Source organism: Crocodylus porosus, unplaced genomic scaffold (assembly GCF_001723895.1).
Source record: "Crocodylus porosus isolate Cpor-Errol unplaced genomic scaffold, CroPor_comp1, whole genome shotgun sequence".
Lineage (NCBI taxonomy): Eukaryota > Metazoa > Chordata > Crocodylia > Crocodylidae > Crocodylus > Crocodylus porosus.
Window position 1 is genome coordinate 9183017 of NW_017728936.1, and position 24523 is coordinate 9207539.

At 48.1% G+C, this 24523-nt stretch overlaps 1 protein-coding gene across 1 annotated transcript in view; it reads right to left on the bottom strand.

The window, feature by feature from the left end:
- Window positions 1-24523, bottom strand: part of TECTA (tectorin alpha) — a 47337-nt gene that overhangs the window by 16039 nt on the left and 6775 nt on the right. The window contains exons 4-12 of the mRNA XM_019546904.1: window positions 22194-22331; window positions 21136-21301; window positions 17709-18121; window positions 16746-17316; window positions 14377-14969; window positions 11200-11773; window positions 7323-7933; window positions 5936-6497; window positions 393-592 (exon numbers count right to left, since the gene is read on the bottom strand). Of these exons, the coding sequence (XP_019402449.1) occupies window positions 393-592; window positions 5936-6497; window positions 7323-7933; window positions 11200-11773; window positions 14377-14969; window positions 16746-17316; window positions 17709-18121; window positions 21136-21301; window positions 22194-22331 (3828 nt within the window). The remainder of the gene's footprint in view (window positions 1-392; window positions 593-5935; window positions 6498-7322; window positions 7934-11199; window positions 11774-14376; window positions 14970-16745; window positions 17317-17708; window positions 18122-21135; window positions 21302-22193; window positions 22332-24523) is intronic.

Sequence of the window (24523 nt, forward strand, 5' to 3'; positions counted from 1 at the left end):
CTTACCGGAAAGCACAGGGGAGAAAGGGGGAAAAGGTGGGCCATGATACACAGACTGCCTCCAGTACTCGCTTATTCCTAGGAGCGTTTTATGCTGCTTGCGGTGGCATAACCAAATGCCTTAGTGTAAATGAGAATTTAGTCCTGGGCTTGGCTTGGTTTCTGCATTGATGCAGATGCTCTGGCTTAAACCTCCAGTGTGTATATGCTGCACAAGGGCAAAAAGTGATTTGCACAGAGATAAGTCACAAAGAGGTAAGCCACTTTGTCTTTGTTGAATGTGTCTGCACGGTTATGTTGGTGAAAGACTCCCCTCCTTCCCCCACATCTCCAAGTATATGTCTTAGCCCGAAAGGAGGAAGAGGAGGAGGAAGAGGAAGACGACAATCCTACCTCATAATATTTTCCATCTGAGTAGCAGCCGCAGTTGTGGGGAAGGATACAGCTCTTGCCATTCAGGACATAGCCAGGGTCACACTGGCACCCCTCCACGCAATAATGATTGCAGTCGCTTTTCAGCCGGATGGCAGCACAGCGGGGCTGGCACACGGACACGCAGCTCTCGTAGTGGCTGTTGGGGGGGCAGCTGACAGCTGGAAGGGAAAGGGGACATGTTCTGAGCATACAGGAAAAAGCAGACAATGAACTGCACTGGATGAATGAACAGCCAGGTGTATCCCACCTCCAGCAACCGCACAGTTCAGTCAGGCTGACAAGCTTAGCTCTGATACTCAGACAAAGAGGCACAGTCACGGTTTCCAAGGGGCAAAGCTGACACAGACTCCCACCGCTGGCCCCACAACTCCATGGACCAGAAGGGTCTGCCAGCAGGCACAGCCTGACACCTAATAGGCATGGAGCCAGGCACCTACCAGGCGTGGATTACCATTTGGCTCACGCCACCTCTGAGATAACACGCCTTTATCCTCATTTTACTGCTGCAGGAATTGGGACACAGAGCAGGAGAGGGACCGGGTCACCCGGCAAGGCAGTGGCGGAGAACCCTGAGAGCAGCATTAGAACGTGGTCCTCCGGTCACGTAAGGTCTTGGTCCTTTTCAGAAGAGCAGGGGTGGGAGGGTCTGGCTTCTGGGCTAGGTTTGACAACATAAATTACACATGCACGGAGTATAGAGCCTGGTCTCTTCCCTCCCAACAAATAATTTTGACCCTGCCTAGGCACATGGGCAAAGAAGTCTCAAAAGCCTGCATCCTCAGCCCTCCTTTAACTTTTGCTCTGACCTACCTGGGTCCATCTTTGGTCCACATACCGGAGACTCATCTCCAATCCCTGTCTCCCTTGCACATAAACTTGACCAGGCTGGTTCTCTGCCAGCTCACGCAGCCTTCTGAGCATGCTCCTTGCCCTGTCAACATTAGGGCCAACGACCGACTCTGCTCCCTGGCTGCTTCTGCATAGGGTGGATGGCATGTTGCAGAGACCTAGTCAGCACACGGCTGATTTAGCACTTAACAGCTTGCCCCGACAGCGGCTTTATGTTTTATGTTAACGAGAAGTCACTAGTGGATTTAGGATCCTACATGTGATGCTAATTCCACCCTGCCCAAGAACACACAGTCGATGAGTAGTAGAACTGCTACCTAGAATATAAACCAGGGCTCCCCAAGGCCAGGCGAGCACCTTCCCCATTAAACAGAGCTGTCTAGACCTCCATTACTCCCAAGCTCCACTTTTCGTCCTCATATATGCCTTACAGTCCTACACCTATATCACATACATGCACCCTGCTCTCCTGAGGACAGTTCAGATATGAAATGCAAGCTGCGGAAGCTGGCGCTGCTCAGGCCCACACTATACCTGGCCCAGCTGCAGCCAGCGAGTCCCTGCAGTTCAGGAGCATGAGATTTTAAGTCATGAGTTTGAAAGGAGAAAGAACACAATTTAATTTTAAATCTTGTTAGTGATGAAAATTACTTTTTGTCTGATTCACCCAATAGATAGTCTGTCTGCTGGAGAGGTTTGCAGCTCCACTTATGAGGAGTCTGATTGAACAATGCATTGTAATCTTATTGACAATAGCAGGCGACATCATTAGAACAAACACATAATCTTCCCCTCCTATATGACTAATAAAATTCATGCTTAACATGAAGCGCTACTCCCTTTGAATTTGGATTTAACCCTTTGCAGCCCTGGATTTGCTACAACCTGCAAAACGTACTGCACTGTAAGGGGTCTGTCTATTCAACAAGGCCCTGACAGAGATTATCTGCAGGATTTGAACACAGGACATTGCAAACTGCATTCAACCATGCAAGCCAAGGGAGTGTCTTCCGTTAGCAGGGAGCACTAGTAGGCTGTTATCAAGTGGACCAAGCACTAGAGGAGGAGATATTTTTCAGTGGTTTGTTTTTGCATGACAAGTGCAGCTGATTTGAGAGCACCCCTTATAATGGCCTTGACCCCAGGTGCAAAAGAAGCACTTTCTTTTCTTGGTTACCTGACCCCCTATCCCTGGGGAGCTTGAGCACCATTACTGTGTTTCTCCTCATGGCACTTGCACAGGCAGCAACATCTCTTTTTTATGGGTGGTAAAACTGAGGCTTTGAAAGTGCAAGTGACTTGCCCCGACTTGCACACGTAACCAGGAATGAAGCCACAGTCTCCTGAGCCAGTGGATTAATTGAAGACCAGGCTTCTCCCACAGAGCCAGTGGCTAGTTTCCAAACGTTGCTCCCTCCACTAGCTCTCAACTGCAGATGATTATGATGGCCCATTGCTAGGAAGCAGCATAGCAGAAAATCTCATCCCATTTTTGAGATCCACATTGTTCAACTGTACTACAAGGGTCATCTGTAAGGCTGGGAAGGGCTTTATAACACATCTAACTGCTCATGGCGTGAGACTGAACACAGGACATGGCTTAAAGATGGTGCTTCAGTGAGCCTGGAGCAGGACTGACCAGGATCTAGCACAGTTCCTCAGCTTAGCAAAGAGAAACACAGACCAGCATCACCCCTACCGCACAAATGCAGCCGTGTCAGGGAGCCTGGTTACCACTCCTTTGTTCTCTAACCCAGTGGTTTTCAACCTGTGGTCTGCGAATCCGCGGGGCTCTGCGGACCATGCCTGGGGGTCCACGGACGATGACTACGGTCAATCAAACGTGAATACACCACACAGTTCAAAGGGAACTGTGCCTCCATTTGAAATGTTGGGGTCTGCAAATAAAAAGGTTGCAACCCACTGCTCTACCTCCTTTCCAAACCTGGCTTTGGTTTGTTGTGCTGACCAGCCCAACCTGCATGCTGTGATCAGGGAAAGCCTGGTTCAGTCTTGGTCTCCCCACAGCTCTCACCCTTTAACAAAACTAGGCCAGCGGTTCTCAACCTTTTTTGTACCAGGACCCATTTGGAAACATTGATGGCCAGTGCCCCTCACTCCCGACCCTGACCAGCCTGTGGGGCAGGAGGTGGGTGTGTGTGGGACCTAGGGGGTCCCAAGCAGCCCCTTGCAGACTGGAGCTCTGCCAGCCTGCAAGGGAAAAGCCACCCTTCCCCACATTTTTCTCTTTTATATTTTTCTCCTTTACAGTTTGTTTGGGACCCTTTCATTTATCCATGTGACCCTGAGGAATGCTGGCTAGAATACACCTGACACGGAGTCACGGCCCCAATTCGGCAACTGAGCCGTGACGGGCAAACCCTTGCAATGGTGCTGTGTGCTAGTGACTTGAATGGGGCTCCCCTTGGGCATAAGGTGCCAGCTACAGGAAGCGGGGACTGTGTTTGCCACTGGATCTGGTGACGGTGCTTATTGTACTTGCAAGGCGGAGGCAGGCAAGCTACTTTACAGCACGGGGACTTGGCACAGAACTCAAAGGACGACTTCCCTGCTCCCTAGACTGGGAAAACCAAGTGAAAACCCTTCTTGCCACAACCGAGGCACATTGCCAATCTCAGCAACTGAGCAGATTGGTTATAAGCCCAGGAACAGAAACAACAACAGCCTCTCTGGCCCCTTCCCCAACTAGGCCGTAGCACAATGAATTTGACCAAAGAGCCTGGAGAATTTCTGAAGACAAACCTGTTTTCTGCCAAGTGCTCAGGAAACCATCAGATTTAGTGACTGACCCAATTCATTCTTCCGCAGCTCCGTTTCCTTTATGAATCCGTCGACATGAGAGATAATCTCCCGTGACTCCTGTACACATCTCTTTCTTGTTGAGCTATTTATTGAGCTATTTTTCTTCCCTGACTCTTCTTTTCAGCTCTGTGATCTCTAGCCAATATTTTTGGTTCTGGAGCTTCAAGGATTTTCAGCCCCGCTGTAATCACCATCACGGCCCTGCCCCCAGAGACCTACATCATGATGGCAATCTCCCTCAGCATCAATAACAGCAGCACTACACAGCAGTTTTTGCTATGCTGCTTCCTAGCAATGGGCCGTCATAAATACTCTGCAGATGAGGCCCAGGAAACAGTGGCTAATTTTTTGGTTCGTTGGCTGTTCCAAAAGCATTTTTTTACATTTATTTTGAAGGGTCCCAAAAAGGAAAAATTGTGTTTCACTTTGAAGCCTTTTTAAAAAATAAAACAGAGGGGAATTTCAAAATGAAAAGTGTTTGGGATCAGAGGGCCCCTATACACACCCAGCGAGGCAGCTCGGATGCACTGTAATTAGTGTGTCAGAGCGGACTCGATTAACAGAGTCTGCTGAAGCGTGGTAATTACCATGCTCCAGCAGACTCCAGCGTCACATGTACCAGCATCTCCACACTGAAAATGGTGGCGGGGTGCTTTAACTAAAGCTCATCTGACGAGGTTTAGTTAAAGCACCCCCACTACTGTTCTTCAGTGGGGACGCTGATACAAGTGACTCTCCAGGCGCTTTAATTAGAGCCCTCTAATTAAAGTGCACCAACGCCCCCCCCCCCGCTTTCTGGAGCACATGTGCCAAAATGTTTTGACTTTTTCAGGATTTCTTCCTGCCTGTTCTGGAGAAACAGGCTGGTAAAAGTGATACAAAGCTGTAAAATAGCTGATGTCCCCCAAGCTCCAGGTTGCTGGGAGAGGTTTCAGCTTTCACTCCACAGAAGATGCATGTTAAACAATATGTTTTGTTGAGCAACCTCATGAGGATGCTCTCTCCCACCAAGATGGCTAGAAGGCTGCTTGTATCTACTAGCGTACGCTATCTACAGACCTAGCCCGGCATCCTCACTGCACCCTGCCACCAGGCTTGAGGAGAAATGTAGCCAGCATAGAGTCTCAGACGCTCTTTTTAAGCATGGGCAGTGGCACCACAAGCTCTTATTATCACGGTCCCACTTCAACAAGCCTTGGACTCTGTTCTTCAGGTAGAGACATAACAGAGCAGCTGGGTGCCTGGGGCAGCAGCAACTTCTGGCTGCTGGTGCCAGCAGCATGGGTGTGGTGGCAGATGATACGTTGTCGCTGCCCTCTTCCCCCCTATCCCCCAAAGTTGGCACCCAGGGCTGCTGCCCCTGTCATCCAATCTTAGTTATGTTACTGTCTTCAGGAATCACTTGGAAGGACAAGACACTAGCTCAGTCTCCCTGTTTCATGCAGTCCTTGTGCTCCACCAGCTATTCAGGCTGCCACAAAGTGGGTATGGGTGGAGGCATTAATACTACCATATGGGATGGCCATTTTATGACATGGACTCTTTTGCACAAGAAAGAGGGCCAATTTATTGAGATTAATCTCCCGCGGATTATGCAGAGCAGTGATCAGGACCTGGATGTGAACCTCGCTCCTACGAATCTCTATTGTGATTTTCTTTTTTACATCCCACTCCCTTTGCAGTCAGAGATGGAAGCTTTTAGTCTTTGCTTGCAAAGGGCTCAGCCCTTTGATGCAAATGGGCATCGCTGCCTGGAAACCTGGCCCAGGAGAAGACAATCATCCAAGCAGATTACATGATAAAGGACAAAAGAAAAAGGCTCTGCTCACAGCATGAGGTGAAGTTCCTCCAGCCGGTGATGGCTATTCCCTGGGTCTGGCACGTGCTGGCATAGTTCTGCAGCCAACTGCAAGCAGTCTGTGTCGCTCCACCATCGATGCAGGTGTCAAGCAGGCAGTTCTTGTAGAAGAAGCCGGGGTGGACTTTACTGTGGCACTTGGCAAAGACTCCGCTTTTGCTTGGGATGAGGCTGCACAGTTGCTGGGGTTTCCAGAACCCTTCCACCTTCCCACATGCAGGACACCGGTCACCACAGCCCACCTGACAAAACGTGTCCCGCTTCACCCAGCTTTGACCAAACTCATAGATGGTGGTGGCCATCGTGCCACTAGCCATCTCCAGGTCATCATCAGGGTTGCCATTGTAGCGGCCACAGAGGCCGTACGTGCTGTTCTGGAGGCTTCGTGGGATGGTGACAGAGAGGAAGGTCTTCCAGTCATACACCACCTTCAGACCAAAATCAGTCTCCACCACAATGTGAAAACCAAAGGCAAAGATGTTCACTTTCCCTTGGCCCAGTTTCAAGGGCAGGTAAAGACGCTCATTGTTTATCTGAAAGGAAGCAGACGGAAAGATGTATACAGGTGAGCATTATTAACCTGCAAGGACAGAGGAGCATCATTTCTTGTGGGTTATGCCCTTCCACTATTGTGCATGGATTTAAATACAACACATCTGAAAAAGTGGTGCTACATCCCCTGCTAACTGCAACAACCACCACCACCTGGACACAGCCCTGGAGGAGCCAGCGTTAGCAGCTGGGAGACAGGTTAGATCTGGTCCCAACACTTCCCACACTAGGGCTCCTCTTGTCACCACTGCAGTTTGTGACCGCGCGTGCCCCAGATTGAGCCATATAATGCAAACAGTTTGGAAATATCTGGATTCTGCTTTCTCCCTTCCACAAACAAGTCCCTCTGGGAAAAACAAGCCTCTAGAAGCGACAGCATGGAGAGCCCAGGCAAGTTCCAGCTGATCGAAGGAAACTTCTGGCTGGCCAGTCTGGACCCTCCGCCATCGCTTAGTGGAGCATCATCCTTCCTCACAGTACGAATGCAAATGGGTACTGGCATTTACACAACCAGGAAGGCACCAGAGCTGAAAATAGGAGGCCTCTGTGGAAGCAGAGATCAGTGGCAGCCCAGTGAAATGAATGTAGCAAAAGATGCTTAAGCACGAGAAATTCTGGAGAGGATCCAACTGGGATGCAGGTGCTGCAGCAAACCAGGGAGGGATAAAACTATGACTCAAGATCTACTAAAGCTTTACATTTCCCATCCAGCACCATAACTACCATTTACCCAAGCCTCTCCCCAGCCCTCAGATGGCCCACCCCAGCCTGCAGCCTTTGAGGCACCCCACAGTTAGGCCACTCACCAGCACTGTGTGTTTGTAGGCCCGCTGGATGATTATGTTATAATTGAAAACTTCCACTTCGACCAGTTTCAACCACAAAGCTAAGGATGGGTCACGGTCCTCATTCTTGGCTGTGACAGTGAATTTGGGAAAAGTATCTGACCTCTCCGATCGCTGCCTGGAGATGGTTGTGCACAAGACAAGCGGGCAGCTGCTCTGGAAGTCAAAAGCAAACCCATCAAAGGTCAAGTAATGGCTGTAGCCAGAAACAATGCAGGAGGCATCTGTGCGGGGGTGGCAGTAATAGAGGCCATTCTCCTCCAGGCAGTAGTCATCCTCCTTGCAGGGGATGTTCTCGCAGTACACGCTGTTGTCAGACCCGTTGCAGTAGCAGAAGGACTGGCAGTTGATGTCCATCCAGAAGGTCAGGTTGGTGGAGAGCTGATGCCCCTCAAAATTGCAGCCGCACTCACTCCTGGGGATGCATTCAGTCCCTCTGAGGGCAAAGCCTTCATCACACTGGCAGCCTTCCTCACAGCTGTCCATACAGACAGGGCCAATGGCGAGGGTTTCACAGGTCTCCGTGCAGATCATGCACTCCTCAAAGTGGCTGTTCTCAGGACACACGAGAGCTGGAGGCAACAAAACACACCCAGTGTCAATGGCTTCTTAGAGAGAAAGGCATCTCAGTCATCAGAGATGGGGATTCAGGACAGAGAGAAAGCAGGATGTAGGATTAGAAACAGACCCCAGATCACCCATGGGGGAAGGAAGGAGATGGTGGTGCAGGAACGCCCACCTCAGATACTGTTTCCTTCCCTGTTTTGGCCATCCTGATGCTTTCCTGTCCGTCCCTCATGCAGGAGTTTCCTCTCTGCCTGATCTCAGGATCCCATTCAAATTTACCCCTTTTTTTTTTTTGATTCTCTCTGTAAATATTCTCCACCTGGTCCCTCTGGGAGCGTCTATCCCCAATGCCACTGCTGACATTGTGCATAAATGAGTTCACTGACTGTCCATTTAAGGGTGCAGGCCCATAGCAAGATTATTCAGTGCTAAATTTACTCCACAGTAAGGAGCATATACATGACCAGATCCCAAGCTACCAGTAGCTGTCTGTAGCAGGAGCTATTACAATGCCTGGCGTGGAAGCTGGTTTACAATGAACAAAGTTACCCAAAATATCGACCAGGGGAGCAGACATACAGCTGGCATACCAGGATAACTTAGTTTGGTATAGCTACTCCTTGCTTCCTAGGGAGTAACAATGATTTATGAGCAAGGTTGGAAGAACTAGGGTGATTTACTCCGAAGAAGAGAAGACTGAGGTTGCGGCGGGGAGGGATTTGATAACAGTCTTCAAACACCTGCAGGGTGATTATAGTGGGGATAAAGGTAGCCTTTTTTTCTGTGGCTATAGGGGACAGGACTGGGAGCAATTAACTCAAGCAGAGGAAGTTTAGGTTGGAGATTAGAGGAACTTTCTGATTATAAGGGTGACAAAGCATTGGAACAAGCTCCCTAGAGAAGTTAGGGAATCTCCATCCCTAGAAATGCTCAAAAGCAGGTTGGACAGATGCTTAGCTGGGATGGTTTAGTCAGGAGGATCCTGCCTTGAGCAGGAGGCTGGACTAGTTGACCCTGTGAGGTCCTTTTCAGCCCTACTTTCCTATGATCCTATTTTCCTGGAAAGGTGAGACTTACATTCATGTAAGGCTAATCAAATATCTGATCTGCTTTTACCCTGGAGCCAAGTCAAATTGCTTGAGACTAAGCGTGCTATGTGACCACAGTGTATACTGCAAGCAACACGCTTTTCTGGGTTCAGTGGCTTCTGTACATGCACGTTACTGGTTCTCCCCTACCAGCACCATCCTTCCTGTCTGTGCCCTTGCCCTGAACAACTCACCATCAAAACAGGTAAGACAAACAGTGGGCTGAAGTGAGAACAGAGGTAGAGACAAAAGAAATGACTATTCCCAGTGTCAGTAGCATGGCCAGGAACACAACCAGAAGCTCCCGACTCAGTCCAGAGCCTTAACTTCTATACCCCACCGCTTCTCCTGCCCTCCACCCTTCACATGCCTGTAAGCCCTGAGCTCAAGGGACCACAGCTAGTTCATCTCAGATTATGTACTTCAGCACCGTGGAGTTTTCACATTTGCTCCTGAATTATGAATGTTGTAACATCAATGGCAAGTTTATAGCAATAGCAAAAAACATGACTTATTCAAATTACCCTCTGTTGATGGCTTACAGTATTGTTAGAATCCATCTGCAATTCTGGAACGCTCATCTACAGTGTAATAAAACTCCTGATGTCTCTTGAAATGCCACCATGAAATTACTTAATTGGGAAACCTGTCTCTGCAGGCAAAGGAAATGCTTAAAAAAGACAACGAGCACAAAAGGAGACAGGTTTGTGTCTTCATGCTCAAACAAGATTACACCCTTAATTTGTCCAAGTCACCCATTCAATTGCCAATTCTTCAAGAAAAATATGAATATATTTTTACTGTTACAAGGGCCTGTATTTTGCTATGATGCTACCGGGGCCCAATCTGCGCCCTCAGCTGAGTAAAGGCCTGGTAAACAAGCTAGGAAATAACCCCATTTGCTCTTCGATCACCCAAACGCATGGCTTAGCACCGCTAGATAAGAGCGCGCGTCATGCATCACAGGTGTCTCGCGCCACTGAAGGCACGGATCGACTGGAGCCTGTTAAAAAGCAAAAGCAAAACTTGGTGAAGATGTTCTTTTTGCAAATCAGACTTCTGCTCCTGATCTGACACTGCAATGGTTGCAGGAGGTCCTGGGTGAAACATTTTGGCTTCTGTTGAGCAAGAGAGCTGACAAGGCAGTAGGAACTGTCCCTTCTGGGCTTTAAATTTCTTTTAGAAATCTTGTTTTCCCTGGAAGCAATTGCATAATGCCCACTGACTTCATTGGGACCAGGGTATTGCCTTATGAATTTATACTGGGCCCAGATAACACGGTGCTGGGTAACCCTACAAAACAATAGATATTTGTATTGTGATAGAGACTATGAACCCCAATCATAAAGCATGACCCCACCATGCTATGCCCTGCTGTGTCCTTTGCACATAAAACAAAGAGGCAGCTGCTGCTCCCAAAACCGTATCATTTTGCAAGAGAAATTTCATTTGGCTCAAAAAGCCACTTTTGTCCCCCTTCTCCAAAAAAAAGTCACATGGGGCCATATTAAGATCACCTAAGCCTCATCTCCTGCAAAGAACGTGACTAGCTTTACATTTTATGTGGGGAGCACAGGGGTTGAGCAGATAAGGGGTGTCTCACTTAACCTCCACAGGCAGGAGTTTGAGCCTTAACCCAGCCTCAGACCAAAATGTGAGTCTGTTTGGCCCAGATATAATGGTACCAGGTCATATGGACAGGGCTGTCAAAGCTGCATCACTCCCTTTCCTGGCTATGGAAACTGGTGCGCCTTAGATCAATAATCCTCTTGTGCTGAAGTCATGGGCCCTTGGTCTTGGTAAGCCATTATATTATGGGACCACCTCAAGCACTTTCCTCAAACTTGAGGCTGGAAGCACGGCCTTGTTGAGCAGCATCTCGGGACAGGAAAGGAGGAAGGGAAAAAAAAAATCTATTTGCCTTCTACTAGGAAGAAGATGCTGAGTTTTCCAAAAAGGTCCCCAAACCAGTAGCATAACTAGGGCAGGGTGACCTGGTGCCAGCTTTGCAGGGTGGAAAAAATATCGTCTGCCTCTGCTGCACAAGTCACCACTGCCCCAGGTGACTTTCTGCTTCGTTATGCTTCTGGCCTGAACAATCAGAGTTCAACCCGCTGTCCTCACTCAGCCTCCCCTCCCAGTCAACCAAAAAACCAGTCAACCAAAGAACTTCCCCGACTTACGACAAAAACTGTAGCTCCTCCACTGGCCAATATCCACCCCTGCATTCTTGCAGGCGCCGGCGTAACGAGCCACCGAATCGCAGAGCTCCGACTGGTTTCCTCCACTCTGGCACAAGCGGAAGAGGCACGTTCGGTAGTAAGCCGACACGTTCACCACCCCGTGGCAGTCCAAGAAGGAGCTGTTGGTGGGGTCGTTGATGATCCCGCACTTGGAGCGGCTCCTGTAGTACTTGAGCAGCTCCGAGTCGTTGTTGCAGGCTTTGAGCAGGTCCCCGCATTCCCCATTACAGATCTCATCAAACGTGGTCCAGCTCTCCAAAAAGACGGCCAGGTTTTCGGTGCACTTGTTATTGGGGAGGCAGAACTCATCGCTGCTGTTCCCATTGAAGAAGCCGCACAACCCGCCTGTACAGTTGAAGTAGCTGGTCGAGAGGCGTATCTCCAGGATACCCATGTCGGAGTACTGTATAGTCAGGAGCCCTTCAGAGTCCACCACTGTGCCGTTTTTGCTACGGTAAATTTCCAGCTGGCCAGAAGGGTGGAAAAACGGCAGGTCCACTTCGTAGCCATTGACCTGCCAACAAAATTGCATCACATAATTGGATGTGCCCCTGTCTGGATGTGACTTCTGAAGACCAGGCACCTGCTGCCCACCCCCACCTCAGCCAGCAAGGTGGAAAAGCTCCTACTCTACACTAGGGAGAACATGAGGTTGCTTCCAAAACCCACCTCAAGTACAGGGTGGACAGCAGGCATTTGCACCAGGACGAAGCTATAATGGGTTCTTCCATCTGTGCTACACCTTCCACCAACCTGCACAAAGGTTTAGTACAGGCCATGGTCCACCAGTGGGACACGCACTGTAGTTTGATCTATGTTAACATCTCCCATTGCCCTCGTGAGATCAGAGCGGAAGAGTCAAAAGGAAAGCATGGGGGAGACTGTAGCTAGGACATAAGCTAATCTTACCAACCCTTGGTCTCTTCAAAACGTCACAGCTGCTACTACACAAAGATGCCCATTTGGAATTTCACATCCGGTTTACAAAAATCATCAGTTTGCTCTGTGTTTGTACAATGGGGTGCTGGCCTATGACTGGGCTCCTAAGCGCTAACTCAACTGTCATGATCAATAGCAGAGATCCTCTTTCAAGCAGAGTGGTGCAGCCCTTAGACGGATCATCTAGAAAGGCTGTGCAATCTCTATTACCAGCTGTTCTTGAATGCTGGTTCAACCCACATTTGTGTAGGGTGGCTTGGACACATGATCCTGCTTTGAGCAGGTGGGGATGGAACTAGATAAACTCCTGAGATGCTTCTATCTCCATGTTTCTGTGATTCTAAGGGATAGATGTCTCTCCTCCTAGAGTGAAAAGCAACTCTCCATTAACAGTATACCTACCGCCTATGCCAACAAATGAGCAATTCTGAGTCCATCTAGCAGAGAGGGCTGGTGCCCATTACCCAGCAGGGCATGAAGCAGTGGGGAAGACTGCAAGCATGGTGAAAAAGTGCTGCACGCTGGCACGTATGAGAGCAACACTCAGTATTAGCACTGGCTGCTGGAAAAACCCATGGGTTTCAGTGGTAATAAACAGGATTGCTGGCAGCCTCACGCCCTTATTCCCCTCACCTGCCTGCAGTATATGCATTTTTAAACAGCTATGGCTTGAAGTGCGGTTACAGCCAGGAGTGACTGTTTGTCAGCAACTCTGCAGTGGATTCCACAGGGGGTTGCTTTTCCCAGCCCTTTCTTGAAGCCAAGAGTTGCTTTTTCTAATGCCAGTGCCAGAGACTCGGGCTGGGATTCGATCAATCAAGCGGAGCCCTTTCTGCATCTAGCATCATCATTCACCACTAATAAATGTTTGGCAAATGGAGCTTAGCTGAGAATCTTAGCAATGGTTTTTGTTAATGATGCATGAGTCAGAGTAGCATCCTGCCTTCCCTCCTGCGGTGGGCCTCGTCTCAGCAGGACCAGGAGGAGCAAGATTTCACTTGCGAAAGTAAAGCGAGCAGATAAGACTTAATGACTTGCGGGGAGCTTGGGAAGAAGGCTCCTTGTTTTCTGGTGATGCTTTGCTGACTAGAACTACACTGCAACCAGGGGCTCTGCAGGCAACTGTATTTTAATTAAAAACCACAGACTTGCAGTACAGGCATTGTACATTTATTTCTTGCTACGTGCCCCTGGTCTTGGCATCCATTCCAAGCAAAGAGTCTCCACAGTCCAATAGCTCACAGCACCACCTTCCCCAAGCACCGAGCACAGGGCCTGGGTCCAACACTAATTAAATCCTGTTATTCCACACTTTAGCATGCCTGATTCGTTCACTCGGTGTCTATTTCCCACCCATCAACTGCGCTGGATGGAAGGGTAAAAGAACCAGGGGCTTCTGAGACAGTAGATGGTAGATGGTGATTTTTCAAAGGAGCTTTTGAGAATTAGGTTTGGCTCCTAAATTTCCACCTGTGTATGCTGGGACTAGTAGAGGTGCTCAGGAGGAAGAGCCAGGACACCTGGGTTCTTTTCCCAGCTGCGCGCCGTCGTTTCCTTGCAACAAAGAGCCATTGTGCCTTGGCTAATTGCAACACTTATTTCTGGCAGATCACGCTGCCTTTGGTAGGAACTCAGAGCTGGAAGGGGATTTCTGGGCCATCGAGTCTGGTCTCCTACATTAGTATGTATCTGAGAATCATTTACCTGGAGAATCCCAAGAGCCAACCACTCCAACCCCACTCACGTATCGCAGCGGCTGAGCGCACGACAAAACCCAAACCACCACCAGCCCCCTACAACAGGGCATGCTGCAGGGCACTGCTAATGTCTGCTACAGCAGAAAAATAGTTGGTCGATATACGCCCAGTGGATCTTAGGAAGAGGATCATGCAATTTATGCTACCAAGGAAAGCAAGTCCCTTTCCCGCTGCACGCTATTCTTGCCAATGAGCCTGGGAGAAAAAATCCGTCCTGCCAACTAGTGTGGCCCTGAACAGAAGATCAAGACCCTCTACCCCTGTCTCAGAGTGGGTGGTACAGCACCACGCTACCAGAAGCGCTGCAGCGCTCACTGATGCTCCACACACCGAGGCTGCGTACAAGCTTTGGCACACGCAAGTCCTGGTGCTTCCCTATTCTCTGCATGCAGTCGTGGCTGCCCCCTGACAGGAGCTTTACCTTGATGTCAGTCGGGCCGGCGCCTCCGATCTTGACCTCATGACTGGCCACTTGGATCCTCAAGGCTCGCAGCCCGGTAGGGGAGGCTTCAGGTTTCTTTTTGCTGATGTCGACTTCCAGGAACTCCAGTCTGTCGGGGCACGTCTTGAGCAGCGTGTACGAGTGCTCCGGTGGGAACATGAACGCCACACCATCGAAGGTCTGCAGCACCTGGTTCTGGCTCACCAGGCACAAGGTCTCTCGTATGGGGTAACAGCCTTGGTAGCCGCTCTCAACGGTGCAGACCTCCCCTTCCTGGCATGTGGTGTTAAAGCATTTGATCTCCCCACCGTCTTCGCACGAGCACTGCACTGTGCAGTCCGAGGTGGCCCAGAAGGACTCCCCAGTGGCATAGTAGCGGCCAAAGACATCGCAGCCACACTTCTGGACGGGGACGCACTGGTTCGTGCTGAGAACGTAGCCTTCGTTGCACTCGCAGCCCTCAGTGCAGGGGGAGCTGCAGGCCAGAGGAGCGGTTAGATCCGAACATGTGGCCGGGCAGCTGCTGGTACAAACCGAATAGTGGCTGAACTCCGGACAGTGCACTGCTGTGGCTGGGGGAGAGAGGAGAGAGGCAGTGTTACAAAGGCACTCTGGGCCAGATCACTTGTGGGTGTAAATCAGCGGAGCAACACCCATGGTGCATAGTTTGCTTTTTGTCAACTTAAAAGTTGAGTTTCTGGGCCTGAAGCAGCTGGCTGCTAACCCTGCTTTCCAGGTAGCTGCTCCTGATTTACAGCAGTGTAGGATCTGAATCATGCCCTCCAAGCAGCCCAGTGTGTCCGCACTAGCTATCGCTTTTGGGTTCACACGTGCAGTGCTCCCATTTCAGTGGCACAGTATGACAGGCCTGTCCCACTCTTGCCAGCACAACCCCTACCTCCACTTTACCCTCTGTATAATGGAAGCAAGGGAAAATAAGGGGCGGAGAAGGAAACCAGAAACCTGGGAGAAGAGAAAGGGAACTATGGGTGGATCAGTCGTGCCAGTTACCCCATCAGCCCCAGTGTGCTGTGGGCTACAGACACTAGCATGCTCAAAGGAGCTATAAGGCTTGTACGCATCTTTGACTTTTCACTATGGGCTGATGCCCAAAATCTCCCCGAGAACGTCAAGCGGCCAGAAGCCTTTCAGGTGATGGCTGCTATCATCATTACCCATCTCCCAGCTCTTACTGCCATGTCACTTCACTAATTGGTGCCTCCTTACTGCAGTATGGATTATTGATATAGCAGAGAGAAGCAAGACAGTCGTCACCACACAGTATGGTCTAACAGGTAATATGCACATGCTGATGCTGACTAGTATTAAATATTATCCTTGCCATAGCGATTAATTATTTATTATTATTCTCGTCTTGCCAACCAACACCTCCTGACATACTCCATGATAATGAGCTTGGCGTGAATTCCTTCCTGCCAAGATTAGATTATCATTATTAATGAAGTATTATTATTCCCACCCTGTCCTATGGCTTTCACTGAGGCAGCTGGACCCAGAGGTAACTAAGCCCTGCACTGTAAGCAGGGACACTTGGGGTGGGTGGCAGTGAAAAAGGCACATCTACCCTGCCGTCCAGCTGGAAGGCAACCATCCCACCTCTACAGCATTGATTTGAGGCAGAAGAGCTGCAGTTCGCAGCCAGAAGCATTGTAACTAGCATCTTTCCTCCTGACAGGCCAGAAGGTAAGGGGCATATGCCCTTTCAATTTATAAATCATACTGCACCGATGTGATTATTCCTGCCCTGGGCTCTCAGCCAGTTAAGCTGTGCTATACCCAGGTAGGAAGCCCTGCCCTGAGCCCTCCCAAAGGGGAGCATGAGGCCCAATTTCTCTTCTCACCCACGTAGGTGTCAATTGGGAGCTCCCCCACATGAAACCGCTGAAGTGCCCCCTGCATAAAACTGGTTCAGGGGAGCAAGCGGGTAGAGAGCGCTCCATTTATTCACGCAGCTGGCGCAGCAGGGACTGCCAGCAGTCATTTAAATTGGCCGGCTCCGTCTTGAATGCAGCCACAGTGCTCGGTTCAGTGGCCATGAACTTTGCAGAGCACGGCGAAGAGCTGCCTTCTGTTGTTCTGCACTCGCTGGCCTTGAGTTACTTCAAGCTACACCTTGGCCCCCTCGTACTGCGTTTCAAGACTGAAAAGAGGGACTGATCGGCTTTCACCTGTGCTCTGTCTGCCTCGGTCCTGCTTCGCCCTCCCCTACTCTTTCCTTTTCTTCTCTCCTGCACTGTTCCGACTTCGACAGGAGTTTCTTGAAGGCCCCTGAAACCACTTCCCACTTCACAAGGGGAGCCATTCAGCCTCCGTGCATACAGACTTACCACACCCTATCTGGGTTCTCCAGTCTCCCACCGGAATCCCAAGGGCTTGGCACACCAAGGCATAAGCCTGTATTGCTTGGCACAGGTTGGTGCCATTATCCCTGATGCTACAAAGGTCGTAAACGCAGCTGTGGACAAAGGCTGTGGGGTCTACAATGGCGCCGCATTCCCACAAAGGGCCGTTGGTCTTGTTGATGAAGCCACAGTACTCTGCGGAGAAGTAGAGGGACTCCATCACAGAATCGCAGAGGGTGCAGTTGTCCAAGCAGCCCGGGGTGCATTTCCAGTCCGGGTGGTATACCCGCCAGCTCTCCCCCAGGTCCAGCACCGACACAGCCGGCCTCCCGTCTGAGCGCAGGCTATCGTCCTGAGGATTCTTGTTGTAGTTCCCGCATAAACCGCAGGTGGCATTAATGTAGGAACCTGGGATGGAGATGGAGGCATAATGCTGCCCATCAAAAGTCACTAAAAGGCCAAAATCAGTCTCCACCGCTGTTGACAAACCACTCTGGTAGATTTTAATTGCCCCCAGTTCCAAGGTGATGGGTAAGGACAGGAACAAGTCGTCTACCTGCAGGGGCAAAACCAGAGATTAGAATCAGGTAAAACCACAGGTTTGCTCTGCTGTGCGTGAGCACAGGGTCTCCATGAGAACCAGATTCAGGGAAAGATGCCCTTTGCCACGACAGAATCTAACCAGGATCCTGAATTTGGATCTGGAGATACCGACCCAGCTCCTCCAGAATTTGAGGAAGAACGATTGGTTTTTAAGAGTCTGTCTTGGGGGCTGTCTGACTTACAGCACCGTCTACCATGTACACTCACAAATCTGAAGAGCTCTGTCTGGCCATGATTCCAGATTAAGACATCAGGCCATATCCTCATCCTTACACGATCATATTAACCCTATTGTCTTCAGTGAAGCGACACCAATTTGCCATTTCTTTTCGGTGAAGCTCTTACCTTAACTTTCCCAAAGTTCCCTTTGGGGATAATAATCTTGTGAGTATAGACCTCCACTGCAATGTCCTTCACCCAGGAGACGGAGGAGCTGCCTCGGTTCTCATTCTTGGCCTCCACACTGAAGAATGGCAGGTTGGACCCTGACTGGCACTGTTTGGCAAGAAGGTAGGAGCAGGAACCCTGGAAGTGAAAGAGGAAGCCATCGAAGGTGTGGTAGTGTGGGTCTCCAAACACCACGCAGGTGCTGCTTTCCACGGGCACGCACTGGTAGAACTTGTCCTTCGGCTCACATGCTTCGTAGGGGCCGCAAGATATCTCCTGGCAGAAGATCTCATTGTTGAAGTCCAGGCAGCGACACTTGATGGTGCAGTTGGAGCTGTCCCAGAATATCTCCCCTTGACGGAGAAACTGGCCTAAGAAAAGCCCACACTGCATTACTTTTCAGAACACAAGACGAGTGATGTGAAAACCATCAAGGGGGGCAAAGTCATCTGTTCTTTCTAATCCAGATCCAACACTTGGACAAGTTTAATGGCCCACCAATGCAAGATCACCAGCTAAGCACTTTTGTAATAGTGCTTTGCATGTGACGTTAACGGTCTGCTTTACCTAGATCTAGAGCATTATGACACCAGCTCAGCAAAACGTAAGAGGTACAGGTTTAATTTTGAAATCAATGGCACTACTCAGATGCTTCAAATTAAGTGTGTGCTTTAGTTCCTTGCTGAATCAGGTCCCTACGGAAATAACAAAACCAGATGGAGCTCCAAATTTTGGGAACTCTTCACGCTATATTTTGGATCTAGGAACCTTTACTGCTTGAAACTTAAGAGGTGCTTGGGCTGTTTTCTTCAGTGGGAAATTCTGTGTACAAAGTATGCATGCTTGGGTTGCTTTTTATAATACAGTGATTGCAGTTATGCTTTTTGATACCTGTAATTACTAAATTTGCACAGCTGCAAGGTGAACCAGACAGTAATTATGGCATACACACAATGTAGTCAATGTACCCAAATTCTAAAAATACCTATGCTAATTATGTAACCAAAGAGACATCAATAAGCAATTCCATAAGATAGTTAGCCTTCCATTAGAAGAATTAGCAGTCATTCATTAACAACCAAATCTATAACGCTATAAACTAGGACTGGAATACAAAGTCTGACTAATGGTTTTCTAAGTGAACGGAGAAGGATGGATGGGAGAAAAGATGGATGAGAAAGGATCGAAGAATTTAGACTGGTAAACACATGTCTATGGGTCTATGTTCCCACCAGAGAATCTGCCACTGATCTTTCAATACTCTCTTCCTATTGATTTTTCCATCTGTTCATTTGCTCCATCTCTCTCTGATATTTTCTCTTTCCCCCAGAAAATACCCCCTAATCGTCACAAAACCCATTACGTGTCTTTGGAGTCAACCTGCTGTGACCAGGACACTGACAAATAAAACTGGGCAACACAAACCCTCTAAGGGTTAGTTTCTACAGCTTGAAAAATCTGGGTGACTCATTTTACAAATGGCAGGAAGTTGTTGGCTGGGATTTCCAGATCCGTCTAAGGAATAGAGAGAGATGTACTATTCTCATCAGTCTGAAGGGGAACCACCCTTTTGCAAATCTCAGCCTATGTTCCTGGAGCCAATGGTGCAAATGTGCTCAGTAATGGACCATGAACTATTCCAGGGGTACAGAGGCCTTTTGGTTTAGCCGGGCTTTTTCAACTCTAGTCCAGCACTGAATATAAAACAAGCTGCAGCTTTCAGCCCCAGTATACATCTTCAGTCCTTCACATTTCAGGTTTCTAGCAGCGAGTGTAAATTTTGTCTTGTTAAAAAGGATTCAGGAGCAATGGAGATGCCCTGGATGGTTTTATTTGTAAAGTGATAATGCAATAATCTCTATGCAGATGTGTCTCTCTGGTATCACAAGCGAGAGTTTCAGTCTCTTTATACCTACACACTGTCAGTGACACATGGGCGTTCATCGCAGTTTGTGCAGGGCACTGAATTTATCCTATGCATAAATGCTGCAATCCATAATTCAGACGCAAGGGAAATGAAATGGGAATATTGTCTTTTTACAGTGATGGCAATTCCATCAGAACAGCCAGACATGCCTTTTTCTCTGCTGTTGTTAGCATCACAAATAACAGGCTGGAATAAAGGTAAGCAGATCTCAGCTGTGTCTGATCACTTAAACCCATAGTTTCACAGGTTTGTAATGTTGGGGTGGTGGGAATGGAGGCTTTTAGTAACAGCTAGTTACTAAAAATCACAGAAGGATGGGAACAAGGCCAGCACAGACTAAGGTTTCCCATTGACATTAATGAGTTGCAGAAGTGTATGCAAGAGAAAAGAACAGACTCTCCCTTCTCTTTGGGTCTCTTTTCCACTTTTAAAAAACTCCATAGTTCGGCCTTATCTACACAGGGGAGTTGCCCCATTCATACTCATTGTTGGCTTGATCACTGGTATATCTGCAGCAATGCACATCTTTGGCATAGATAGGGAAACCTGCTGCTTTCACCTCCTTGAAACTGGCCTACTGTGCAAATTAGAGGCTTACAGTGGTTTAGGTAACTCACACCACTAAGGGATCGGTATCCTGGCTCCTCTGAGATCCATGGCAAAACTCCCACAGATCTCAGCCATGTTTGGATTTCATTCCTGGTGTGTGGCTGCCATCAGGTGGGACCAGACAGCCCAGGACCAAGCAGACAGTCAATGGCTCAGACAGGACTAGACTCCAAGGCTAAGTACAGGCAGCCAAAATGCCCGAGGCTGAATAGATTCAATCTTCACAGGTTAGTCTAAACCGCATAGATTGAACTGATAAGCAAATGAGCGGGCATTCACTTTTGATTCTGGAAATGCAGCCACATGCCTGCAGTGGCCCAGGCCAGAAGCCGGGGGGCACTAGAGCACACCTCCCTGCTGGGCTGGAGCAGACAGCTTAGGCCAAGGCTCGCCCACCTTGTAAAGGATCCTGGGATGCTGAGGGACTGTGAGTTAACTTGAATATGGAGGGGATCTGGGACAGAAGTTCAATAAACCAATTTAACCTAAATCAGTCTGATACTGCATGCGACCAGGTTTATCTTAAACCAGTTTTGAAAGTGGTTTACGTGCACTAAACTTCTGTTGTGTTATAGATTTGAAAAGGTTTCCAATCACGTATACTGGTTTATGTGTAATTTCTGTCCTTAGGCCAAGGCATTTGATTCCTAGTCCTACAATCGTGCTCATTCTTCATTTCAAAAGGCTGTCACTGATCTGAGCGTTTACAATTCACCTGTACTATCATCCCCAAGAACATGGACCATACAGCAGGAAGCAACGGCAGGACATCCTACCATTAACTCTCAAACAAGATTCTTTTCCATTACCCCACATGGCAAACCTTAAAGAACTGAAAGAGCTATTTACCTCGCAGGCTGCAGCCATTGGCTGGGTCAATTTCTCGGCCATCTACTTTGAACACCCAGCGTCCAGGGACGTTTACATTGGTTGTGTCTTCAATGTTGACTATGTCTGGGGTTCTTGAACCAGGAATACTGAAATAATCGGTCATGTTTCCACCATTAAATCCTGCCTAAACCAAAGAAAGAGCAGATTTCACATAAAAGCACAAGCATAGATCCTCCCTGCGTGGCCTATTTCAGATTTTTTTTAGCATCGCTGCTATTCATAATCCTGAATTTGTCTCTTTTTGTTTTTCTTGCAATTGATTATCTCAGGTTTAGCTTCCCTCTCAATCATGATCATGTCAGATTCCCATGGCAGCTAGAGCAGCAGTCTGCAGTGAGAAGCCACATTAAGAAAACGTGTAATTGGAGCAGGCTGGAATTTATTAGCCTAAATGTTTTTCTTTGGAACAATAAGCGTCTTTTAAGTCCGAAGAAAACATTTTGTTTGTTGTTTGACAACCACCCCCGCCGCCCAAATTCAAAATGTTTTTGCTTTTCAAAAACAAGATTCAGTTCTTCAAAATCTGTTTCCAGGATTTTTAGATGTTTAAAATGACTTTTCTTGGGGGTTTCCGCACAAATGTGAACAATTTCCCCAAAAGCATATGCATACATGCACTTCCCACAAAAACCTGGCATTCTTCAATCAGCTGGCAATGTCATGCATGCTTTAGGGTGCCAAGTGTTTAACTTTTCCCATAAGGGTAAGTCACACTGCTTCCTCCTGTTCCTCATTTCATCGCCTTCCCCTTATTCATTCTGAAAAGGAGAATGAAGACCAGAGCCACAGGAGCAGCCAGATGAAGGATGTGACTAACCGGTCTATGGATCCTGCTTGTTCACCGGCAGAAACTGAACCCTTGAGTCTAGAAGCAGGAGCCTAGGGGACTTGCTCTAAGCCATAAGAGGAGCACAAAAGCCATCACAGGTCCATATGAGCTCTATCTCCGCTAGAGTTTATGGTATTTCCCTGCCTGAACAAGAGCGGTGCTCCTGAAGATGCAATGAAGTCCTTACCTGAGCCATCACTCCACCAAGTCCTGTAAGGGGATCTCCCCCACTTGCCGTTCCAGTGGTCCAGTTGATTTCCCCGTAGTTAAACACGGCAAACGTGGACGCTCCATCTGAGATCAGGAGAACTTGAAAGGTGTTTACCTGGTCAAAACATGGGCAGAACATATCTGCAAAGTTAGACTGCCCCATTAGCCTGCTTTCTACATTCCCCTTCACTTTAACTTCTCAGCAAGGCCATGCAAAATGTAATAGGAGAGAGAGACTGATTTAGGCAGCAACAGGTAAGCATATTGTAAGGAGCTCTCAACGGCTGACTCAACCCGTACCCACTATATCCACAGAGTAATGCCATCTTGGACACTGAGAAGGACAGATTACATTTGTGATCTACTTTGCCAGCGATAGATGGCAGCATGAGAATAAGCACTGAAGAAAGCAGTCAGCTGGGCTTGGATTGCTACAACCTGTTATCTTAGTCCTACTCTATCTTTGCTTTATTCATCACAGCGCTATCTTACAGGGTTACTTTCCACATTTGTCTGCTATAATAATATTAACAATGGCTTATATAAAAGTCAACAATGTATTGTACCCAAGGAAATCTTGCTTTCTCAAGCTGCAGGGATCCCTGATCAAACAGCTCATATTTACTGACAACTTCCACATCGTTGTTTTAAATGACACTCCATTTTTTTAGAACTGTAATCAATTCAGATAAATCCATTGAGCAACGAGCCGGTGCCCAGCCAAAGAGGAGGCACTTTTCCATCTCGCAAAGGAGACAGAAAAGTGAGTTCTTGACCATAAAACTAATGGCCTCATCTATAACTGGCTCCACAGGAGCTAATACCTGTATTCAAGCACATCCAGATGAAGGATGTGACTGCACAAGTATACTGGCCGAATTCCAACGTGTGTAATTCAGTCTTAGCTATCTAAATTCTCCTAACATGTCTCCATTTGGATACTGTATCTTTTACTTCCTGTCCTTAACCGAGATGTTTAGTGTGTGCTGGTAGATACTCACCGCCTTTTAAAACAGAGGTGACCGTCTTGCTGTGAAAGATGAAAAAGAACATGTGCATCTACCCTGCCTTATTTTACAGGGATAGTGAGAGTTCAATTAATCAAAGCCAGGCAAGTGATTTGACACCTGCTGCTGCTGCTGCTGCATGAAAAGAAGCTAGAGAAGTGCAAATGTATTACCAGGCAACACTACGAAGCCCAGATGCCTCCGAAAAATATAAGAGTAACACAGAGGCAGATCCTCAGCTGGTAGAAATCAGCATAGTCCACATAAGTCAAAGCAGCTATGGCAGGTGGCTGTAGTAAAGGATCTCGCACACTGGCTGTAAACTGAGCAAAGCCCATGTAATTTTTGCCGTGTGTTAATTTTTATTACGGGCAAGTCATGCCCTTTTAAAGCAATTTCATTATTACGAGCACTATTAAGAAAAAAGGCAGCAGCCCGAATTCATTCCTGGATTATGAATATTGTTAATCGTTATTTTATTTGTTTTGACAGTGCTCGTTACGGGCTGGAGACGCACTGGACCAACACAAATCAAAGGACAGACGGTGCCTCAAAGAGTTTACAATTAAGTTTAAAACAAGAGACAAGTGGATGCAGACAAGATGAAGGAGCGCAAGGAAACAGCAAGATAATGTTGAACAATAGAAGAGGCAGAGGTCTCAGCACAGGACTGGCCTAACTGCTGGCAAATGTTTTTGCAAGCATGGTGTCAAAAGCAGAGTTTTAAAGAGGGCCTGAAAAGAGAATAACGATTCAGCTCTACTGATGTTTGCAGCAAACACATCCAAAGCCGAGAGAAGCAGCCGGGGAGGGAGCATGAAGGTGCTTGCTGGAAAATGTAACAAGCAGGGATGGAGGCTCTCATTACTGACCACTTGAAGGCAGCAGTCAATAGTTCACCTCTGAATGGGAGATCAGAGAGAACGGGTAGGTTGGGCTGTCAAATTCCTTGAAGATAAAGGCAAGTGGCTGATGTTTAGTGGGATGGAGAAGGGAGAGCTGTGGTATTTAGGGAGGTAAGGCAGGAGGTAAAATGGGCCCAGCGTACTTGAAAGCCCTCAAAGTGAGGGAGAAACAGTGCTCCGATTTACACTGCCATTTTTCGATGCACCCTTTTATTTTCTTTACCAAGTCAGGTTTTTTTCTTACTTTCTTTTCACCTGGGCAGTTTGTTTCCTGGTCTTTGCCAATTCAATTTCCAGTGTTGCAAGGCAGGGAGCATAAAAGGCATAAAACTTAGAGCTGCGATGCCTTTAGAAATGCAGAACATGACTGAGAAAATGTCTTCCCCTTGGGACGC